At 41.9% G+C, this 25418-nt stretch overlaps 1 protein-coding gene across 1 annotated transcript in view; it reads right to left on the reverse strand.

The window, feature by feature from the left end:
* The window catches only part of LOC113033089 (voltage-dependent N-type calcium channel subunit alpha-1B-like), a 326109-nt gene that overhangs the window by 274032 nt on the left and 26659 nt on the right, over positions 1-25418 (reverse strand). The window contains exon 4 of the mRNA XM_080308904.1: positions 550-641. Within this exon, the coding sequence (XP_080165030.1) occupies positions 550-641 (92 nt within the window). The remainder of the gene's footprint in view (positions 1-549; positions 642-25418) is intronic.

The raw sequence follows: 25418 nt of genomic DNA on the forward strand, positions 1-25418 counted from the left end.
TTTGAATTTTTCTTTTACAACCAAGTCTCCTTGTCATTTTGCCTCTGTCCAAAAGATGCAGAGGAACTGTAGTGCTAAGGAAAAATATTTACTTGTTAATCTAAGGAAGACGTTTCACCTGTCATCCGAGAAGATTCATAAGTTCTAGGGTCAAATGGTGGAGAGTCCCAGATTTAAAACCTATGGGAGTATTCCCCCAAGAGGGAAAGTGGACCCCCTCCTATTTTTACGCCAGATGTTTTTCTTGAGTGCGGCTCTTGGCACTAAAAGTGCACTCCTATAAACTGTATGGATGTACTTCAATATACTGTATAGAAATGCTCATATACACTGTAGCGCAGTACTCCTATACACTGTATAGTACACTGGCTTAAGGTATACACCACTAAAATTAAAAAGCTGTGAAATTTTGCAATTTATCTTCAGAACAGATGTTTTTGCAGTATAGTAGTTGTTTGTTTGTTAACCTATTATAATGCTGTAACATGCTAACCACATCATGACCATTAGCACAGACAGCACATGTATTAAAATGTGAAGTGGACTTACTTGGAATCCCAGAGACAAGTTTGAGTGGTCGCAGCACTCTCACCGCCCTCAATGTTCTCAGATCAAAGTCAGCCCCCACAGTGGCCAGGATCCTACACACAATAACAGCATGGATTCAACAATAACATTAAGCTGTATAGTTTATAGCCTTGTTTTGGTATGGTACCATCACAAAAAAAGCTGGTATAATTTAGCAGTGGGATGTTCTTTAAACTCACTGACCAAAACCCATGTTGTCTAGTTATTTAACTGGAAATTTATGAAAAGTGCATATGTTCCCTTCTTCCAATTCACAATTATGGCTTGTATTGTGCTTCTGGGGCACACAAAGCTTTAGAAAAGGTGTCATACCCTTGTACTGATTTATGTCGCAATACAGTGTGATCACAGACATCTACAGACTTCTTTTAACCTGACATGAAGTGTGAACTGTGGGATCTTGAAATACGATGAATTAAACTGTGTCCAGTTACTTCAGTGAATTGCTACCTTATCGTGGTGGAGGGGTTTGCGTGTCCCAGGGATCCCAGGGGCTATGTTGTCTGGGGGCTTTTGCCCCCTGGTAGGGTCTCCCATAGCAAATTGGTCCTGGGTGAGGGACCAGACAAAGAGCAATTCAGAAGACCCTTATGAGAAAAACATGGAAGGAACAGTTTACCCTGCCTGGGGAGGGTGCCCGATGATCGATTTTGTAATTGTATCACCAGACCTGCGACCAGAAGTTCTGGACACTCAGACAAAGAGAAGGGCTGAGCTGTCAACTGATCACCACCTGGTGGTGAATTGGATCAGGTGGCGGGGTAGGACACCTGACAGACCCGGTGCACCTAAACGCGTAGTGAGGGTGTGCAGGGAATGCCAATTTCCGGGGGGTGAGGTCACTGAGGCAGTTAAACAACTCCTTGGTGGCAGAGCCCCTGGTGTGGATGAGGTCCGCCCCGGGTTCCTGAAGGCTCTGGACGTTGTAGGGCTGTCCTGGTTGACACGCCTCTACAATGTTGCGTGGAGATCAGTGGAAGTATCCCTGGACTGGCAGACCGGGGTGGTGGTCCCCAGCTTTAAGAAGGGGGACCGGAGGGTGTGTTCCAACTACAGGGGGATCACACTCCTCAGCCTCCCTGGGAAAGTCTATGCCAGGGTGCTGGAAAGGAGAGTTCGTCCGCTAGTAGAACCTCAGATACAGGAGGAACAATCCGGTTTTCGTCCTGGTCGCGGAACACTGGACCAGCTCTTTATCCTCTCGAGGATACTTGAGGGTGCATGGGAGTTTGCCCAACCAGTCTACATGTGTTTTGTGGACTTGGAGAAGGCATTCGATCATGTCCCTCGGGGTGTCCTGTGGGAGGTGCTGCGGGAGTATGGGGTGTCTGGCCCATTGCTACGGGCCATTCGATCCCTGTACAACCATTGCAAGAGCTTGATTCGCATTGCCGGCAATAAGTCGGACTCATTCCCGGTGGGTGATGGGCTCCGCCAGGGCTGCCTTTTGTCACCGATTCTGTTCATAATTTTTATGGACAGGATTTCTAGGCGCAGCCAAGTGGCGGAGGGCTTTCACTTCGGTGGCCTCAGAATCTCATCTCTGCTTTTTGCGGATGATGTGGTTCTGTTGGCTTCATCGGGTGATGGCCTCCAGCTCACACTGGAACGGTTCGCAGCTGAGTGTGAAGCAGCGGGAATGAGGATCAGCACCTCCAAATCTGAGGCCATGGTTCTCAGCCGGAAAAGGGTGGAGTGCCCACTACGGGTCGGGGATGAGTTCCTGCCCCAAGTGGAGGAGTTCAAGTATGTCGGGGTCTTGTTCGCGAGTGATGGGAGAAGGGAGCCGGAGATCGACAGACGGATTGGTGCTGCGGCTGCAGTATGCGGTGAAGAGGGAGCTGAGTGTAAAAGCAAAGCTCTCAATTTACCGGTTGATCTATGTCCCTACCCTCACCTATGGCCGCGAGCTGTGGGTAGTGACCGAAAGAACGATATCACGGATACAAGCGGCGGAAATGAGCTTCCTTCGAAGGGTGGCTGGCCTCTCCCTTAGAGATAGGGTGAGAAGTTCAGCTATCCGGGAGGGGTTCAGAGTAGAGCCGCTGCTCCTCCACAAATCGAAAGGAGCCAGCTGAGGTGGTTCGGGGATCTGACAAGGATGCCTCCTGGGTGAGGTGTTCCTGGCATGTCTCACCGGGAGGAGGCCCCAGGGCAGACCCAGGACACGCTGGAGAGATTATATCTCTTGGCTGGCCTGGGAACGCCTTGGTGTTCCCCCCGGATAAGCTGGAGGAGGTGGCTGGGGAGAGGGAGGTCTGGGCTTCTCTGCTTAGGCTGCTGCCCCTGTGACCCGACCCTGGATAAAGCGGAAGAAGATGGATGGATGGATGGATGGATGGATGGATGGATGGATAGACATGCAGTGTGAACTGTGGGATCTTGAAATACACAAGTGTATCCCTTTTTAAACTGTGTCCGGTTACTTCAGTTTGCCAGCTGGACTCAAATCAACTTCAAGACATTACAGAGTGTGCATGAATCTGAAACCTTGACATGTAGAATAGCAATGGTGGATTTTTGGTATGCAGAGTGGAGTACAGCAGGGAGGAGGGGCAGCCCAAACAACAAACACCACTTCTAAAAGTAAACTTCAATTGGTCACAGCAGAACATCTTATAAGCTTAGTGTGACTTGTGGCTGAGCTGCTACAGAACTCTCATTCAATCAATCAATCAAAAATTGTTTAGAGTCACTGATCCTATGAAGAGACATTTTTATTCTAATAGAACTGCTCACATCAAGACTCACAATGCCTCCATCCATAGGACACGAGGGCTCTGAATGAAGATGAAAAATGTGTAAGACAGCAGTCTCCTCTATTAATACTTAAGTGTCAGGTAAACATGTTAATAAGACTTTTCTTATGACATAATGTCTTAATTAACAAAAACACTTTTGTACGCTGATCAAAGATGGTAGCCACTGGCTCATGTGCAATTTAAAAAAAAACCTGCCTATGAAAATAATCAAGTCCATAACAATATTTGCAACAGACTAGCAGAATTGTTTACTAAAGCATTCATCCATCATGGGCTTATTATTATTAGGGTTGTGGAGGGGATTGGAACCTATCCCAGGTATTAGAGCAGAGCAATATGGCCAAAAATATTTATCACAATATATATTTGAAAAGTTGCGATAACAATATAACTGACGATATAATTGAATTATAATATATTATAATAGGTTAACAAACATAAAATATAACTCCATAACTTTACTAGCGCAAAAAAACCCATCAATTTATTTTTACTTAAACAAGCAGCTGTTTTTATGTGCATTAAAGCTATATAAAAATATAACAATGCAAATGCAAATTCCTTGCTGAAAGTTTAACCAAAAGGCATTTCCAATGGAAATGGGCTGACATATCCTGAGCATAACTATGTATAATATCCACTAACATTAAACTGCAGCGTGCCTAATAATAAGTCAAATAGGTATTTTTTGGACCATAAGGTGCACGGGATTATAAGGCACATTAACAGAAACAAAGCAGTCAGATAAGTCAAACTTTATTCAACTCATTCTTCTTGCTTCCCCCACTTCTGTACCATTGATTCATGCTGTATTCTATCACAGCTGCTCTATTCTCATGTTGCAGTATACAGGGAGTGCAGAATTATTAGGCAAGTTGTATTTTTGAGGAATAATTTTATTTTATAATTTTTATTATTGAACAACAACCACATTTCTGACATTCAAAAACAAAACAAAAACAAATCAGCGACCAATATAGCCACCTTTCTTTGCAAGGACACTCAAAAGCCTGCCATCCATGGATTCTGTCAGTGTTTTGATCTGTTCACCATAAACATTGCATGCAGCAGCAACCACAGCCTCCCAGACACTGTTCAGAGAGGTGTACTGTTTTCCCTCCTTGTAAATCTCACATTTGATGATGGAGCAAAGGTTCTCAATGGGGTTCAGATCAGGTAAACAAGGTGGCCATGTCATTAGTTTTTCTTCTGTTATACCCTTTCTTGCCAGCCACGCTGTGGAGTACTTGGACACGTGTGATGGAGCATTGTCCTGCGTGAAAATCATGTTTTTCTTGAAGGATGCAGACTTCTTCCTGTAACACTGCTTGAAGAAGGTGTCTTCCAGAAACTGGCAGTAGGACTGGGAGTTGAGCTTGACTCCATCCTCAAGCCGAAAAGGCCCCACAAGCTCATCTTTGATGATACCAGCCCAAACCAGTACTCCACCTCCACATTGCTGGCATCTGAGTCGGGCTGGAGCTCTCTGCCCTTTACCAATCCAGCCACGGTCTTGACGTTTCAGCTTGTGTGTCTTGTTCAGTGGTGGTCGTCTTTCAGCCTTTCTTACCTTGGCCATGTCTCTGAGTATTGCACACCTTGTGCTTTTGGGCACTCCAGTGATGTTGCAGCTCTGAAATATGGCCAAACTGGTGGCAAGTGGCATCTTGGCAGCTGCACGCTTGACTTTTCCCAGTTCATGGGCAGTTATTTTGCGCCTTGGTTTTTCCACACGCTTCTTGCGACCCTGTTGACTATTTTGAATGAAACGCTTGATTGTTCGATGATCACGCTTCAGAAGCTTTGCAATTTTGAGACTGCTGCATCCCTTTGCAAGATATCTCACTATTTTTGACTTTTCTGAGCCTGTCAAGTCCTTCTTTTGACCCATTTTGCCAAAGGAAAGGACGTTGCCTAATAATTATGCACACCTGATATAGGGTGTTGATGTCATTAGACCACACCCCTTCTCATTACAGAGATGCACATCACCTATTATGCTTAATTGGTAGTAGGCTTTCGAGCCTATACAGCTTGGAGTAAGACAACATGCATGAAGAGGATGATGTGGACAAAATACTCATTTGCCTAATAATTCTGCACTCCCTGTAATTCCTACAGGTGTTCCAACTTTTCTAGATTACTGGATTACTTACACACCCTTGTGAGCATCAGTTGAACAGTATTGTACAAGTTTACAAGCATTGTACAGAGTAGTGTGTTGCTACAAAAATGGCAAGGAAAGGGCAATTAACAATGCAAGTAAGTAACATTTATTTATGTAGCACATTTCACAGATAAAAATCACAAAGTGCTTCACAATAAAATCAGAAGTACAACTAAAATAATATAAAACAGTGAAAAAATTCATTAAAAGCTTGTTTGTATAAAAATGTCTTCAGCTGCTTTTTAAAGGAGTCAGTAGAGTCAAGACAGCGTAAAGACAACAGCAGGGAGTTCCACAGCCTTGGTGCCAGTGCCTGATAAGCCTGATCCCCACGTGTTTTAAACCTAGTACATGGGACCACCAGTAACCTCTGACCTGGCGACCTAAGCGATGAAGCATGAGGTTCTCAACAGGGGCCCGTTCTTCGTACGTCGCTTACTACATCCAAGATCAAATGACACATCCAAGACCAAATCATCGCGCTAACCGTGAGCTCGCTAATCCGGTTCTCCGAACACACCTGCTGTTGATGATTAGTACAGCTGGATGAAGTAATGTGAGATCACTGGGTGTCGTAAAAGGGGCTACGCATCGATAGTAGAAACATTGATCGGCAACCCTCTGATTGGTCGGCGAAAATGTCGAAGGAGAGCGCTCGGTATTTTTCGGCAGCAGAGCAAGAACTCTTGAGTGAGGGATTTCAGGAGTTTCAGAGTTTAATTAAAACGCAAGGGAACACTGCAAAGGCTGCAAAAGCAAGGAGAGAGGGCTGGCAGAAAGTTGCTGACAAATTAAACTCGTAAGTGATTTAATAATAACAATAATAATGGAGTGGATTAATATAGCGCTTTTCAAGGCACCCAAAGCGCTTTACAATGCCACTATTCAGTCACTCTCACATTCACACACTGGTGGAGGCAGCTACAGGTGTAGCCACAGCTGCCCTGGGGCAGACTGACAGAAGCCAGGCTGCCATATCGCGCCATCAGCCCCTCTGGCCAACACCAGTAGGCGGTAGGGTAGATTTATTATATTACACTATATTATCCAATATTATATTACATTATATTATATTATGTTATATTATATCCCATGCCGCACAGCAAGAAGGTCCTGAGTTCAATTCCAACAACAGGCCGGGGTCTTTCTGTGTGGAGTTTGCATGTTCTCCCCGTGTTTGCGTGGGTTCCCTCCGGGTACTCCGGCTTCCTCCCACCGTCCAAAGACATGCAGCTTGTGGGGATAGGTTAATCGGAAAATCCAAATTGCCATTAGGTGTGAATGTGCGAGTGAATGTGAGTGTGAATGGTTGTTTGTCCCTGTGTGTTGGCCTATGACAGCTGGGATAGGCTCCAGCGCCCCCCGCGACCCTGAAAAAGGATAAGCGGAAGCGAATGGATGGATGAATGGATATTATATCCCCTTACACATTAGAGCCACAACAGGACCCACTAGAACATGGGAACAAGTAAAAGTGAAATATAAGAATTGTCTACAGAATGGTAATATTTATCACTTATATTGCTTTTCGTCTCTTGAAAAGAGACCCTGAAATAATCTGTTTGTTTGTTCATAACAGCAACCAAGAAAAGGGCAGAGCAAAAAAAAAAGACAGGTGGTGGTCCTGCACCCCCTCGTCAACAAGTTGGTTAAGTGAATAATACCCTCACGGGAATATCGATATCTCTCTATGAGCACACTGTCGCGCTGAGCTAAAGGATCCTGTCTATCCCGCAATATACGCTGGATTCTGAGGACTCTCCTTATCAATCTTGCACCTTCCGCAATGGGTTGCTCGCGTATACGGACAGGACATGGCTGCGACAGGCTTCCCAAATCCACCTTCGCTTTTATAGCCGTGGTCTCTCATCTTGATTACACAAAGTAATTTGCAATTACTACTCTGAAATATGAATTACATCTGTAATAATCACATACATGTAATAGAATGTTAATAGTACATTTCCCTTTTTTAGGAAATGACCTGTATGTATCTGTGTGAAATCAATAAATGGATCAGGTACTGCATTATCTTTATTTACATTGATGTTATTTATTTATGGTGAAACAGTGGTGGAATATCGCTGTTGCTTTCGTATAAATGAAGCGGACATACCTGAGTGGCCGCGATCTAATCCTGTTTACATAAAGTAAACCTGCTCCCGAGCAGGTTTACGCTTACGGCTCTGTTGCTATGGCAGCAAGTCCCGGATGAGCTTCGGGGAACCGAACGATCCAAGATCACGCGAAATCGTCAACAATCTAATCCAGCTAACTTACTTAGCGAGGTACGAAGAACGGGCCCCAGGTCAAAGATATACTGGGGAGCTTCACCGTGCAGAGCTTTAAAAGTTACAACTAAAATTTTAAAGTGAACCCTAAAATTTACTGGCAGTCAATGAAGGGAAGCCAAAACTGGAGTAATGTGTGACCTCTTGTTTGTGCCAGTTAAAAGTCTTGCCGCGGCATTCTGTACAGTTCGAAGGCTATCCAGAGCAGATTTGTTGAGACAAGTAAAAAGACCATTGCAATAATCCAAACGAGAAGAGATAAAAGCATGAATAATCATCTCAAATTCTGGCTTTGACACCAGTAGTCTGAGTTTAGAAATGTTTCTTAGATGATAAAAACAGTTCCAGACAAGTTGTTTAGAGTGTTTCTCAAGAGAAATTGAACTGTCAAATATAACACCTAGGTTTCTGAGACTCAACTGAAATGAAGGGTCTAAAAAGCTGAAAGCATGTGTTCAGGTGCAGTAGTCAAGGTTTCTGTTTTATCTGCATTTAACTGGAGGAAATGGTCCTTTAACCATTGTTTGATTTCTGACAGACAATTATTTAAACAGGAAAATTTATAAAACTCAGAAGTTTTGAAAGAACAGTATAACTGAATGTCATCAGCATAGAGATGATAAGAAATATTATTGTAACGTCTGATAATTTGGCCTAGAGGGAGTATATACAACAAAAAGAGAATCGGTATCCTTGAGGTATCCCAGAAGGCAGAACTGATGTTTCAGACAACACATGATTCATACAGATGATAAAGATCTCTCAGATAGATACGACATAAACCACTTTAAAACAACACCAGTAATCCCAACAAGTCCTTCAGCCTGTTTATCATGATACTGTGATCGACAGTATCAAAAGTAGAGGTGGGATCCAACATAACCAGAACAGTGTACTCTCCAGAGTCTGCTGCCATCAGAATGTCACTAGACACTTTAAGTAAAGCAGTTTCAGTGGAATGTAATTTGCGGAAACCAGACTGGAAAATGTCCAGAACATTGTTCTTCTCCAAAAAGTTGTTAAGTTGTTCTGCAACTGTTTTTTCCACGATCTTTGGCACCAATGGTAATTTTGATATTGGCCTGTAGCTGCTTGGAAGAGATGGGTCCAAATTTGGTTTCTTTAATATTGGTTCAACAATAGCTTGTTTAAAATAGCTGGAAATTGAGCCAGTATAAAGAGAAGTATTAATTATTTCCAGAATATAGAGGCCAATAGAGTCAAACACACTAATGAAAAATGATGGAGAAAGCATATCAAGGTGGCTTGAAGTCTGACCAGGCACAGCACTGATGTCCTGTAAGGTAACAGGAGTAAAAGAGGACCAGGTATCAGAGGATTGTTCTTTTTTGAAGCCATTAAATCAGCAAAATATTCAGTTCTGGCATTTTTTTATCATGTCGTTAAGTGAGAAAATTGATTCCTTGAGATGTACCCTATGTACCTCAAGCTTGGAAGCCTTCCATTAACGTTCTAATTTGCGACAATATCTCCTAAAATTTTGAATATTTTCATTTCTCCAGGGAAAGAAATTTGAGGAATGGACAACATTTTGTTTCAGAGGTGCCATTGTATCTTAAATAGATTGACATTGATTGTTAAAAGACAAAATAAGTGAATCCACGTCATCTTGAGCCAGCGAGGGTCAAACATGGCAGAGAACCTTCTAGCAGCATCCTGGTTCATAATCCACCTGTGGATCATCAGTTTAGGAGGTGAAGGATCCACGTAAAATGACAAATTAAAGAATATGCAACTATGGCCACTCATATGGACATCCTCCACACATGCATCATGTATATTTAAACACAGGGAGAAAACAAGATCCAGTGTGTGGCCCTTTGTATGTGTGGGGCCAGAAACATGCTGCTTAAAGTTAAAAGACTGAGTGATAGCGATGAGCTCAGCAGCAGTGTTACAGGATGCATCATCAATATGAAGGTTGAAGTCTCCCAATATTACAACCTTCTCCAGTTTAATGATCGATGTCAGAAGGTCGTTAAATCAGTTAGAAAGACCCCGGCAGGTCCAGGCGGTCGATAGATTAAAATACAATAACATGTTTTCAGAGAACCGACCTTCATCATCTGTGACTCAAATGAAGAAAAGGCGTCCGAGGTAAAATGGTAAATGGTAAATGGCCTGCATTTGTATAGCGCTTTTCTAGTCCATAGGACCCCAAAGCGCTTCACACTACATTCAGTCATTCACCCATTCACACACACATTCATACACTGGCGATAGCAAGCTACATTGTAGCCACAGCTGCCCTGGGGCGCACTGACAGAGGCGAGGCTGCCGGACACAGGCGCCACCGGACCCTCTGACCACCACCAGAGGTCATCAGTCTGCATGTGACTCTGTCCTGATAAACAGCAGCAAGTCCAAGTTAAGCAGGGCAAACCGAACTGATGACTGTTTATTTGCGAAATCTACAGCTGACCACAGCGGCACTTGAATTAAACACCTGTGCACACATGTGGATCTGGCAACTCCAGAGCTGGGAAAAACCTTGATTGATGAGCAGACATAGCTGTCATCAGCAAAACGGAGAATGGATGATGGCCACAGAGCGAGCAAACTGCTTTCGAGCCATGGGGCTCAGGTCCCAGACGACGGCGTAACATCCCCAGCAAACAACAGGAGAGGAACTGGTCGCAGGCACCGAGAGTGTAGTATTGTTCTATGTTCTGTAGTATTCATTCCACCTCATTTCATTTCTGTATTTTATGTATATAAGTTTAGATTAGTTATTTATAGTTAGTTTACACAGCTTTGTGTATGTATGTGTATGTATGTGTAATGTGTATATATAGACACATATATGTGTGTGTGTGTGTGTGTGTGTGTGTGTGTGTGTGTGTGTGTGTGTGTGTGTGTGTGTGTGTGTGATTTACATTGCTGTGCTTGAGAGCCACCACCATCTACCGGAACCAAATTCCTTGTATGTGTCTGCACATATACTTGGCCAATAAACACGATTCTGATTCTGATTCTGAGTCACCCCACAGCCAAGTAGCTAGCCTCCGGTACCTTCTCCGTTTCACCTGGACGCCGGTACTCGTTCCCCTTTTTCGTCTCTTGAGGGTGGAAGTCCCGCGGGTTGTGCACAGTAGCACGCACTCAGGTGAGGAACACACCAGAGAAGGAGGAAAAGTTTTTCCCAAAGCCACAACTGAATCAGAGGACAAGTTTCTGAGAGTTAACAGCTTGCTTGATAGGTGGCTCACAGGACAACAGCTTCAAGCACAGCTTGAAAGTGGGTGTAGTAAGTGAGTTTCAGTTTCAACTGGGAAGGGAATACTTCGAGCTGCAGGTTTGACAGGGCGAGATGCAGCAAGAAAGCCACTGCTAAGATGTCAAAATAAGACACAGAGGTTTGCCTGGGCCATGAAACATTGCTACTGGCCTACTGAAGACTGGAAGAAGGTATTTTGGACTGGTGAATCAAAATTTGAAATCTTCTCTGGGTTATCATGCAGGATCTTTGTTCTCCATCAAGTAGGTGAAAGGATGATTCCCCAGTGTGTGGTATCAACTGTCAAACATGGAGGAGGAAGTGTGATGGTCTGGGGCTGTTTTGCTGGATCCAGGGTCGGTGACTTGCACAGAGTGAGAGGCACCCTGAACCAAAACAGCTACCACAGCATTCTGCAGCAGCGTGCAATACCTTCTGGCATGTGCCTGGTTGGTCAGGGGTTTAACCTACAGAAAGATAGTGACCCAAAACTAACATGGAGTGGCCAGCACAGTCTTCAGACTTATACCTCATCGAGCTGGTTTGAGTTGAACTGGACAGAAGACTGAAAGCAAAGCAACCTACAAGTGCCACACATTTATGGGAACTTCTGCAACAGTTCTAAAGAATATTTGATTTCTATTGTAGAAAGCTGTATTTAGTTGTTGTATCTGCCGGAAGTGGTTACTTTAATGAGTCAACAATTTAGAATACGACTTCCGGTTGATGGCATGTCGGAATAGTCTCTCTCCGCAGGGCTCCTACTTTTATCAGAACTACTTAATAATTTTCTCACTACCCACTACAAAGTGAGTGATTCTCAACAGCCGTGACCAACGGATTACGGCTTTGGAAACTACGGCCACAGCTACAAATGCGGAGCTCCAGGACGTGGTGGCTAAGTTGAAACGTTGAAAGCAGAAGCCGCCGCAACATTCGCCTCTTGGGGTCGCTGAAAATATTGAGTGGCTCAGACCAACGGTGTTCTATTCTCAGATGCTTGTGGACATATTTGGAGTGGACATTTTGAAAACGGCCCCGGAGTTGGATCGAGCCCACCGAGCGCTGGTAGCAAGACCAGGCCCCAACGCAAAGTCCCGAGCGGTTGTTGTTTGTTTCCATAGCTCCCAGACCCGTGAGCTCGTTGTGTGCAAAGCTCGGGAAATATGGGGTAAATTGAAATATAAGGACACCCCCATCCATATTGTCGAGGACTACTGCCCTGAGGTGCTGGAACAACAGTCCGCTTACCGCGGAGTCATGAAGAAGTTTTACGACCTTGGGCTCCAGCCTCAGCTTCACTACCCGGCCAAACTGTTCATTATGACTGACGAAGGGAAAAGGAAGTGACTGGCGTTGCCAGGCAACGCCCGGAGCTACATCGCCTCACACTGAACCCTGAGTTCTAACATTCTGGAGACCTAATCTGAAAACATGGTCATAGTTGGATCCTGCCACTTCTGTAGAAGGGCTCATGACATTTTAGTTTGATATCTAGAAGACAGCATGGTATGAGTAAATCTAACATCATTGTTTTTCACTGTTTTTCTCTCGATTTCCTTTACAATACCCCTGTTTATACTATTGTTCTAATGCCACTGTTGGCATGCTCACTAGTTTGCTACGTACACATATATGTATATACTGTTTTAATTTATACAAACACATATTCTTTTATTATTATTAAATGATAATGGTAAATTGTTTTATTTGTATAGCGCTTTACTAGTCCCTAAGGACCCCAAAGCGCTTTACACAACCAGTCATCCACCCATTCACACACACATTCACACACTGGTGATGGCAAGCTACATTGTAGCCACAGCCACCCTGGGGCGCACTGACAGAGGTGAGGCTGCCGGACACTGGCGCCACCACCAGTGGGCAGTGGACCAAGACTGTCCAAGCTGGGGCTCGAACCGGCAACCTTCCGATTACAAGGCGAATTCCCAACTCTTGAGCCACGATCGCCCCTATTACCTCTCCTACAGTTTGATTCCTGCCATGTATAAATGGAGGACAACAATATCTCTGCCTGCCCTTTTTTGTGTTTTTCTTCTGTGCGTTTTTGTATAGTAAGATACATCCTAGTTGCTCAATTTTTCTAGCAGAATATTGACAAGGTATATTTTCATAGTGAGACCTTAGCCGCCACAGCAATTTGATAGAGTTGTGATGGTGAAGTCTTCGCAGGGGAATGTTTATACCCTGCTGTGAAATGGACACTTGCAAGTTTTGTTTTCAGGGGTTTCCAGGACCAATTTATGTCGTTCGTGTATGTATGTATGTTTTATTTTTGTTCTGGGGTTTTATTTTGTTTTTTCCCTTTCCTGTTCACAGTCTATTACCTCAAGTACAGACACCAGTCTTCCCCTGGCCACTGTCAACTTGCCAAATCAAAAACCTGCCTGAATACAGTAAGGTATGTTGAACACAATCAATGGTCTTAGAATTGTCTCCTGGAATGTGAGAGGTGTGGAGAATGCAACCAAAATTAACAAAGTTATGGCGCATTTACAGCAGCTTAAAGGAGATGTGTTTTTTTTTTTAAGAGACACATCTCTGCAACAAAGAAGTGAAGTGAGGCGACTCAAGAGAAACTGGATTGGCAATATATATAATTCCAAATTTAACGCCAAGGCTAGAGGGACAGCCATACTTATTCGTAATAATATTCTGTTTGAGCAACATAAAGTTATTGCTGATCCAGATGGCCGTTTCACATTTGTGTCAGGAAACTTGCAGGGCTCACTTGTGATACTGGCTAGCATGTACGGGCCGAATTGGGACGATGATTCTTTTATAGCTAAACTTTTCTCTTCACTTCCAAATTTGGAAAACTATCATCTTATTATGTGAAGAGGTGACTTTAACTTGGTTCAGGACACTCTGCTGGATAGATCGTCAACTAAGGCCTGTTCCTTGAATAAATCTGCTAAAACCCTAGAATTTTTCAAAACTCAGCTGGGGATTGTGGATCCATGGCGACATGCAAATCTTACTACTAATGCATTTTCCTTTTTTTTTTATTTTTTATGGGAAACGTCGAAAGCCTACACGAGAGGCCAGCTTATAGGCTTTGTGTCAAATTTAAAGAAGAAAGAGTTATCTTACACGGCCAGTTTATTGAATAAGATCAAAGATCTAGATGGCAGATATGCATCAAACCCAAATCCTAACCTCTATACAGAATGTGTGAAAGTTCAAGCCAGTCTCAATTTAACCACCAACGCAACAGCTATGGTTCAATTAATTAAGACAAAGCAACACTTTTTTGAATCCGGTGACAAGGCAGGGAAACTTCTGGCCTATCAAGCCCATGCCGAAGCAACCTCCAAACTAATTCCGAAGGTCTGGTCTGCTGCTTGCGACATAATATCGGACCCAGAGGGAATTAATGAAGTATTTGTTCATTTCTATTCCAATCTGTACACTTCAAGCTCTCCCCCTCTATCAGAAGAAACCCTCCAAAATATACATTTTCCAAGAATAGATAGAGATCTGACAAAGGGATTAGGGGGACCAATTACCGTAGTAGAGGTACAAGAAGCCATTAAATCCTTAAACACAGGTAAATCGCCAAGCCCTGATGGTTACTCTGCAGAATACTATAAAGTCAATTCTGACCTTATGGTACCATTGCTGAAAGATATGTATAATGAAGCCTTTTCAAAATGTCAATTACCCAAGACTTTGTCCGAAGCAACTATTTGTTTAATCTTGAAAAAAAGACAAGGATCCCCTATTGTGCAGCAGTTACAGACCAATTTCTCTTTTAAATATTGATTTTAGAATACTTTCTAAAATTCTCGCACTTAGGCTACAACGTGTTCTGCCACAAATTATCTCCTCTGATCAGACGGGGTTCATGGCCGGCAGGCACTCATATGACAATTCAAGACGCCTCTTGAATATTATCCATACATCGTGCAATTCAATTCCAGAGGTTGTGGTATCTCTTGACGCGGAGAAAGCCTTCGACCACGTCGAGTGGAGCTTCCTCTTTGAAGTGATGGATAAGTTTGGCTTGGGGGTTGACTTTATTCTCAGGGTTAAGCTACTACATTCTTCCCCATCTACCTGTATTCGTACTAACAACAACTTGTCTTCGCCTTTTCCACTTGAGAGGGGCACTAGGCAAGGGTGCCCTCTCTCACCCCTCTTATTCGCCATTGCTATCGAGCCTCTTGCAATATGGCTGCGTTCAGAGGATAGATTTAAAGGCTTTACAAGGTTTGGTGTGACTCACAAACTCTCCCTTTATGCAGACAACTTGCTCATGTACATTTCTGACCCTTTAAACTCATTCCCGGTGCTTTTTAACATACTGGACCAATATGGTACATTGTCAGGATATAAGCTCAATTATCAAAAAAGCAGTTGCAACCCCTCAACTCCCTCGCCAGAGCTCTTCCCCACTCAGTAGTGCCCTTTAAGTGGATAGAAACCGGATTTAGATATCTGAATATTTGGGGATATTCCTCTTCTATACGTAAAATGATGAGGGAGAATTTTCTATCCCTATACTAGACAACGTTGGGAAAGATTGTGACCGTTGGACTTCACTACCATTGTCAGTTGCAGGGAGAGTTAACCTGATAAAGATGAGTGTCCTCCCCAAATTCTTGTATCTTTTTCAACATGTCCCAATTCTTCTTGCTAAAGCATTCTTCGACAAGTTAGAAAAGATTCTGTCACATTTCATATGGGGAGGGAAACAAGCTAGAGTTTGCAAGCCTATTCTTCAGTCCTCTAAAACTGACGGTGGTCTTGGTCTGCCCAATTTTAGACACTACTATTGGGCAGCTAACATGCAAACTCTTACATTGGGTTCACAACGACCCCCCTGTACCAGCCTGGGTACAAATGGAAACTGCATCTAGCTGTTACTCATTATCATCAATACTCAGCTCACCACTCCCTTTCTCTCCAACCCTTGTTGGGGAGAATCCAATAGCTAAGGAAACGGTAACTATTTGGCAACAGTTTAGAAAATACTTTGGGCTACTTGGACCGTCTTTGCTAACACCTATACTAAAAAATTGCAATTTTGTACCTTCAAACATTGATGCAGCCTTTAGAAGTTGGAAAGATAAAGGACTTAGGATTGTTAAGGACTTGTACAGTCAGGACACTTTTCTATCTTTTGCTGACCTATCGTCTAAATACGACCTGCCTAATTCCAATTTTTTTGTTGTCTTCAGGCTAGAGATTTTGTAAAAACAAAGTTCCCTCACTTTCCCAATCGGCCTCCAGAAACAAATCTGGATATCATCCTGCAGACGAACCCTCATCAAAACAGACTGATATCAGCCTTGTATAAAATACTAGATACTTTGGTTCCCAAATCCATTTCTTATACTAAGCTGAGATGGGAGGAAGAGCTACAGACAACCCTGCCAGAACAGCAGTGGGATTCTGCTTTGAAATTGATTCACTCATCCTCAGTATGTGCCCGTCATGCTTTGATTCAGTGCAAGGTGGTCTTTAAAGTACATTATACAAACACAAAATTATCTAAAATCTATCCAACCATTAGTGATGCCTGTAACAGATCTGGACCAACACCTGCCAACCATGTCCACATGTTTGGTCTTGTTCGAAACTGAGTGCATTTTGGAGGGATATATTCGACACACTTAGCCAAGCATATGGCCAGACTGTCCCTCCTAACCCACTCTCCGCAATTTTTGGCATTTCTCCCTACTTGAACTTATCTGGCCCCCTCAAACAGGCCCTAGCCTTTACCACTTTACTAGCTCGGAGGCTTATTCTGTTGAAGTGGAAGCTTCCCCATCCCCCAAATCATGATCATTGGGTGAGAGATGTACTCTTTAACTTAAAGTTGGAAAAACTTAGATTCTCTCTAAAAGGTTCTATTAGGAAATTTAACAAAATCTGGAAATCATTTCTCTTACATTTCCCTTTTTCCTCTGCATAGGAGACAAGCATCCCAGACCCCGACCAGACGGCCAATTCCTCCTCCCAGTCCCATCCCTCAGATGACAAAGAGAAAATGGGGGTGTGAAGACCCCCATACTCCTTCTGCCTGCTCATATGTGGTGTTGCTGTGTGCTGTTCTAAGCGCATTTAAAATATGGGAAGGGCATAGTACGATCTGCCAGAAAGCAGCTGGTGTCAGCACGGCACCCTTGAGAACCCTCGATGTGTACATGTATTTAAAATTGAGAGGTGGGCACCGGCACCAGAGGTAAGGTTTAATATACAGACTATCCTCTGGACGTCGTTTAGCATGACCACCCCCAAGGCCCTATATGTATGTGTAATGAGAGTCTAAGTAATGTGAATGTCCAGGTTATTGAATAAAATTGAGGCACAGGTGGCCAGGAGGGGACAGAGGAGGAATGCCTCCCCTACACCTCAGCGACGCACCTGTACAAAGACGCCTGTAGATCAATGTATTTCTCTATAGTACATTCGTAGTGGCCTGATGAAGCTAATATACTTGGCGGTACAGATGAAAAAAGGAGAGGGGCACAGGGAGGTAATAAAGGATGCCTTGAGATGAAGAGACAGTGAGACAGAGAAGACAGGGAGGGAGAGATGCTTGGAGAGGGGTAACCACAGCAGAGATGACTGGAGGTGTCACCATAGAAACAAAGAAGGCTCCACTGATCTCATTAGAGACAAGCAGCCAGGAAAGTAGTACTGGCTCAGAAACAGAATGGACTGTGTCTATACATACACGCACAGTGCAGCATCAGAATACATTTTTCTTGTGCTATGATAAGTAATGTGTTAGTTGTTGATACTTCAATAATCAAACTGTATACTTAACAGAGTGACGAGATTGAAGAAGACACTTGGATGAGTGATGAAATGTTTTTCGCACTGAAAACACTACGTTCATAAGAACATCTCAACTTTCTGGGTGTATACTTCACAGTTTAACAATTGATCAATACATTTTATAACATAACAGATGGAAATCAGACTAAATTTAGACAAAAAGACTAAAATAGGAGAGTGAGAGATAACCTTTATAAACTTATATTTGCTGATTGTTGTCATCTCTTAAAGGAGTGTGATATCCTACTAAAATGATATATGAACATTATTAAAAATAAACCCACTGATTTATACAGAAGACGTAGCTCTGTCATAGTATCGTATAAATGCATTATAACTGGGGGGTTTTTTATCTGAAAAAATACATTTCCTCAAACTTACTGTCACTAAAAGCACAAATTTTGGGACTGTTTTTTTGCCAGTTTTTGTTTAACTTCCTAAGACCCTAACTCTTCCAAGCCAAGCATTTTAAATTTCTCTTTGATATTGCGCTGATTGGGACCCGATGAATGTCAAAACAAAGAATTACCAGATTTTTCCCCTCATTTTTGTTTTGAAGAAAAATAAGAGCCACATATGAGGATATTTGTTTACAATTTTGATAGAACAGTAGCAGTATAATGTCCTCGTAAGTGGATATCAGGCCCTTGTAGAGCAAAATTAAGTATTTTGGTCTAAATAACCCAAAATGTGATGTCCACATATGTGGACGCAGGTCCTAGGAGGTTAAGATTCAGTTATTCTGAGTATAGCTTGTCTAATTTGTCAATAATCTGTTGTAGTAGCAATAAATGTACAGGTAAATAAAGTTTGGTTTGATTTTGTGGGTCATTCATCTAAGTAACCATAACTTGACTTTGCCCTCAACAGTGATTTCCAAGTAAAGTGTCTTTGCATTAAGTGGACAAGTTGGGTTACAAAAGTGTATTTGGTGTCACAGACATCCAAAATTTGGATATAAACAACAACAATAAAAATTTTTAAAGGTAGAGAGTACCACATTGTTTGTATTTGAGGCTGCATTTCAGGCTATTAAGTTGTGATAAGTGTTTGTGTGTTATGTGTTTTGGATTATTTATTAACAAGAGCAGATATCTCGAGTCTCAAAAATAGATCACAGTATTTCAAGAAAATTAAACAAAGGATAGTAAACAAAAAATTCTGAGGCTATTGAAAAAAAAACTGAAGAACTTATTGGTGTTCGCAGCTTTTATGAGTGTATGTAAATGAATGACATGGTCCATCCTTATTTTCTAATGAGCTTCTGATATTTGAAATTCTGAATATACTGAAACAAGGTGCCAGAAACAGCAGCATTATAGTTCAATAGTAGTGATCTAGCATTATATCCAATGACACGGCACGTCTCAGCAAGTCAAATGCAAGCACACAAGTAGCCTTGTTAGTGCTTTGCCTGGAAATGTTATATAATAATTGCTTAACACTTTACTTTAACAATAACTTAAGTCACAAAACTATGTTATTCATCAGGACCCTGCAGAATATTGCCACATAATCTTCTTTTTTCGGCTGCCCCCACTGGGCTCATCTACCTCCATATCATCTCTATTCTCTCCCCAACCAGTCGCGGCAGATGGCTGCCCCTCTCTGATCCTGGTTCTGTCGGAGGTTTCTTCTTGTTAAAAGGGAGTTTTTCGTCTCCACTGTTGCCAAAGTGCTTGCTCATATGATTGTTGGGTTTTTCTCTTTATGTGTATTATTGTAGGGTCTACCTTACAACATAAAGTGCCTTGAGGCAACTGTTGTTGTGATTTGGTGCTGTATAAATAAAATTGAATTGAACCAATTCAATTTTATTTATACAGCACCAAATCACAACAACAGTTCAATTCAATTCAAATTGAATTGAATATCAGCCTATCCCTAGTATCCTCTTCTGGCACGCACACCCTCTTCATATCCTCCTTTACTACATCAATGAATTTTCTCTGTGGTCTTCCTCTTTTCCTCCTGTTTAATATTCAACATAATATTGTCTCCAAACTGCTCAACCTTAACTGCCACTGTGATAACTAATTTCTGACTTGACTAATTTCTAATCTCACTCATTCTCCATTCCTCGAAAATTGCATTGAAAATTTGTTCAGTCTACTGCCCTTTCTCTTACCATTTCCATACCTTCATAGGTATGTCATTGGAACAACTGCATTTCCACTTGTCATCCTCTGTATAGCTACCCTCAATTACTCTTTAGTAATTCTCTGTATTTCCTCATTCTATTTATCATCTCCTCAAAGTACTCATCCTATCTTCTCAATATATCCTCATCAATCATCAATACATTTCCATCTCTATACTTGATCCCCTTAACCCCCATGCTGCACAATATGAGTCTGTTCCAGAGAAAAGAGACATCATGTTTAGTGGCAGTACCAACGATAGCATCCCCTTCTGGCCTTAATGAGTTCAGACCAGTTGCCTTAGTGTCATATGTCATGAAGTTGCTGGAGAGACTAGATCTTGCTTAGATTGTAGGTTAAAAAATGTACTTGATCCTCTTCAAATTGCTTGCCAGCTTCTTATGGCGGAGAATGATGCTGTTATCTACTTGTTGCAGCATGCTCACTCTCACCTGGATGGTACTGGTGGCATTGTGAAAATCATGTTTTTTGAGTTTTTCAGTGCCTTTAATACCATCCAACCACTTCTGCTGAGTGACAAGGATGGGAGGCACCACTTCTACTCTCCTGGATTTAAGACAAATTTAGAAGATCATCATTTAGCTTGGAAAAAGTGTTTGATGGTTTATTTAAAAAAGCCCTCCATTCAGCTAGAACATCTTATTATTCATTTATTGTTTGAAGGAAATAAAAACAAACCTAAGTTTCTATTCAGCACTGTAGCCAGGCTGACAAAAAGTCAGAGCACTGTTGAGCCATTCCTTTAAAGTTTACTAGTAATCACTTAATGAAATTCTTCACAAATAAAATTTTAATGATTAAAGAAAACAGTACTCATAATCATCTCACAGGTGTAACACTAGCTACAGCTACTTTCATTGCCATTGATATTCACTTAGTCTTTTTCTCCAATTGATCTTTCTGACTAAATTTCAGTAATTACTTCCTCCAAACTATGAACGTGTCTTTTAGACCGCCATTCTTACAAGACTGCTCAAAGAAGTCCTGCCATTAATTAATGCTTCAACCTTAAATATGATCAACCTATCTCTAATAACCGGCTATGTACCACAGGCCTTCAAGCTGGCAGTAGTTAAATCGTTACTTAAAAAGCCATCTCTAGACCCAGTGGCCATAACTAATTATCGCAAACATTATCAGACGTTACAATAATATTTCTTATCATCTCTATGCTGATGACATTCAGTTGTACTGTTCTTTCAAAGCTTCTGAGTTGTATAAATTGTCTTGTTTAAATAATTGTCTGTCAGAAATCAAACAATGGTTAAATGACAATTTCCTTCAGTTAAATGCAGATAAAACAGAAACTTTGATTATTGCACCTGATCACATGCTCTCAGAAATTAGGCAGCATATCAGTTTTTTAGACCCTTCATTTCAGTCGAGTCTCAGAAACTTAGGTGTTATATTTGACAGTTCGATGTCTCTTGAGAAACACTCTAAACAACTTGTCCGGAACTGTTTTTATCATCTAAGAAACATTTCTAAACTCAGGCTACTGGTGTCAAAGGCAGAACTTGAGATGATTATTCATGCTTTTATCTCTTCTCGTTTGGATTATTGTAACGGTCTTTTTACGTGTCTTAACAAATCAGCTCTGGATCGCCTTCAGTCTGTTCAGAATGCAGCGGCAAGACTTTTAACTGGTACAAACAAGAGGTCACACATTACTCCAGTTTTGGCTTCTCTTCATTGGTTGCCTGTAAATTTTAGGGTTCATTTTAAAATTTTAGTTGTAACTTTTAGAGCTCTGCATGGTGAAGCTCCCCAGTATATCTCTGACCTGTTGAAACCTCATGCTTCATCCCGAGCACTTAGGTCTTCAGGTCAGAGGCTACTGGTGGTCCCACGTACTAGATTTAAAACACGTGGGGATCGGGCTTTTCAGGCACTGGCACCTAGGCTGTGGAACTCTCTGCCGTTGTCTTTACGCTGTCTAGATTCTACTGACTCCTTTAAAAAGCAGCTGAAGACATTTTTATACAAACGGGCTTTTAACTAATTTAATTAATTTTAACTTGTATGTCTGATCTTACTGTAAAGCACTTTGTGATTTTTATCTGTGAAATGTGCTATATAAATAAATTTTACTTACTTACTTATTATAGGCCAATCTCTAACATTCCTCTTATTATAAAAAAAAAAAAAAATCTTGAGTAGTTATAAAACAGCCAACAGATCATCAGCAGAGGAATGGCTTATTTGAAGAGTTTCAGTCAGGTTTCAGAGCTCATCACAGCACAGAAACAGCTTTATTGAAGGTTACAAATGATCTTTTTATGGCCTCTGACAGTGGACTCATTTCTGTGTTTGTCCTGCTAGACCTCAGTGCAGCGTTTAATAGTGTCAACCATAATATTCTATTTCAACGATCAGAGCATGCTGTAGGTATTACAGGTACCACACTCCAGTGGTTTGAATCGTATCTATCTTATAGACTCCAATTTGTTGATGTAAATGGAGAGTCCTTTTCACACACTAAGGTTAATTGTGGAGCTCCACAGGGTTCTGTACTAGAACCAATATACAGGGTGGGCCATTTATATGGATACACCGTAATAACACGAGAATGGTTGGTGATATTAAAGTCCTGTTTGTGGCACATTAGTATACAGTGGGGCAAAAAAGTATTTAGTCAGCCACCGATTGTGCAAGTTCCCCCACCTAAAATGATGACAGAGGTCAGTAATTTGCACCAGAGGTACACTTCAACTGTGAGAGACAGAATGTGAAAAAAAAATCCATGAATCCACATGGTAGGATTTGTAAAGAATTTATTCATAAATCAGGGTGAAAAATAAGTATTTGGTCAATAACAAAAATACAACTCAATACTTTGTAACATAACCTTTGTTGGCAATAACAGAGGTCAAACGTTTACTATAGGTCTTTACCAGGTTTGCACACACAGTAGCTGGTATTTTGGCCCATTCCTCCATGCAGATCTTCTCGAGAGCAGTGATGTTTTGGGGCTGTCGCCGAGCAACATGGACTTTCAACTCCCGCCACAGATTTTCTATGGGGTTGAGGTCTGGAGACTGGCTAGGCCACTCCAGGACTTTCAAATGCTTCTTACGGAGCCACTCCTTTGTTGCCCGGGCAGTGTGTTTTGGATCATTGTCATGTTGGAAGACCCAGCCTCGTTTCATCTTCAAAGTTCTCACTGATGGAAGGAGGTTTTGGCTCAAAATCTCACGATACATGGCCCCATTCATTCTGTCCTTAACACGGATCAGTCGTCCTGTCCCCTTGGCAGAAAAACAGCCCCATAGCATGATGTTTCCACCCCCATGCTTCACAGTAGGTATGGTGTTCTTGGGATGCAACTCAGTATTCTTCTTCCTCCAAACACGACGAGTTGAGTTTATACCAAAAAGTTCTACTTTGGTTTCATCTGACCACATGACATTCTCCCAATCCTCTGCTGTATCATCCATGTGCCCTCTGGCAAACTTCAGACAGGCCTGGACATGCACTGGCTTCAGCAGCGGAACACTTCTGGCACTGCGGGATTTGATTCCCTGCCGTTGTAGTGTGTTACTGATGGTGACCTTTGTTACTTTGGTCCCAGCTCTCTGCAGGTCATTCACCAGGTCCCCCCGTGTGGTTCTGGGATCTTTGCTCACCGTTCTCATGATCATTTTGACCCCACGGGATGAGATCTTGCGTGGAGCCCCAGATCGAGGGAGATTATCAGTGTCTTCCATTTTCTGATGATTGCTCCCACAGTTGATTTTTTCACACCAAGCTGCTTGCCTATTGTAGATTCACTCTTCCCAGTCTGGTGCAGGTCTACAATACTTTTCCTGGTGTCCTTCAAAAGCTCTTTGGTCTTGGCCATGGCGGAGTTTGGAGTCTGACTGTTTGAGGCTGTGGACAGGTGTCTTTTATACAGATGATGAGTTCAAACAGGTGCCATTCATACAGGTCACGAGTGGGGGACAGAAAAGCTTCTTACAGAAGACGTTGCAGGTCTGTGAGAGCCAGAGATTTTCCTTGTTTGATGTGACCAAATACTTATTTTCCACCCTAATTTACGAATAAATTCTTTACAAATCCTACCATGTGAATTCATGGATTTTTTTTTCACATTCTGTCTCTCACAGTTGAAGTGTACCTCTGGTGCAAATTATTGACCTCTGTCATCATTTTAAGTGGGGGAACTTGCACAATCGGTGGCTGACTAAATACTTTTTTGCCCCACTGTATGTGAGGGGCAATGTTCCCTCTAATTTTTCATGTGTGTGAGCAAACTCGCAAACTCCCTGAGCGGACCCTTGGACCACTGTGAGCGACATTAGATGTGTACAATGTGGTCACGACAGCATTGCATCCATCAAAGTTACATGGTTTATAAAAGGAGCCAAATTACAGCATTTACATTTCTGTTAGAATACCTTTAATTAAGAGATTTAGCCCACTTACAGTGAAAATTACAAAAATCTTTTTTTAATTACCTGTGTACTATGTCAACGCTATTAGAAGTATGAATATTTAACTTTAGCTATGGCAAAACATGAACTGCCAACCAAATCAAGCCTATTATAAACTCCAATTTTGAAATTTAATGTTTTTATTATAAATCTCTGACTTGTGTTATGATGAGTATGAGCCACTCTGTGAAGCTCCTGGTCCTCCTGTCCTACTGCGGTCTGGGAGACAGTCCTACTGTCCAGTAACTCTTTGTCTGCAAAATACAGTATATAATGACACAATTATTTGCATTTCTAATACTCATAAACTAGTGACAGTATTTAATGATCAATATCCATAAATGAAAACTCAATAAATGACACTAGATGAGTAGTATACTTATTAAGAGCTTAAATTTCACCTTATTTTTCCTGTCTGTCCTTCTCACATCTCCAGTGGCTGTACACGTCGTCCAGGTTGATGGCCTCGTCTGCTTGCAGCTTTGACTTTATGCACATGAGCTGGTCGAAATGGTCCACCTCAAGACGATTTCTGGATGCTGTTTTGATACGATTCATTAAACTAAAGCCTCTTTCATAATCTGCACTGGATGCTTGAAATGTAGCACAAATATCCACAAGCTGTGAGATGTGTTTTAGCTCTTCACATTTTAGCGTTGCAGCCACCATATCTGAGAATGTGCTGATTAACCCATGTTTAAGTTTGTGCCTCATTATGTACTTGAAATCAGAATATTCATTGTTTATGACCTCCACTGAATGTGGAGGGTGGAGAATGGCCTCATACTTCTTTGTCAGCGTGGCAATGTCTCCTGCTCCATACTCAAAGCTGATACAATACAATAAAATATAATCTTTATTTATAGAGCACATTTTAAAAACAGCGGTATACCAAAGTGCTTAACATAAAAGACAGAAAAGTAACATGAGTATTATAAGGCCTCAGCAAAGTATCAAATATACTCAA

This window comes from Astatotilapia calliptera, chromosome 12 (genome assembly GCF_964374335.1).
Source record: "Astatotilapia calliptera chromosome 12, fAstCal68.1, whole genome shotgun sequence".
Taxonomy (NCBI): domain Eukaryota; kingdom Metazoa; phylum Chordata; class Actinopteri; order Cichliformes; family Cichlidae; genus Astatotilapia; species Astatotilapia calliptera.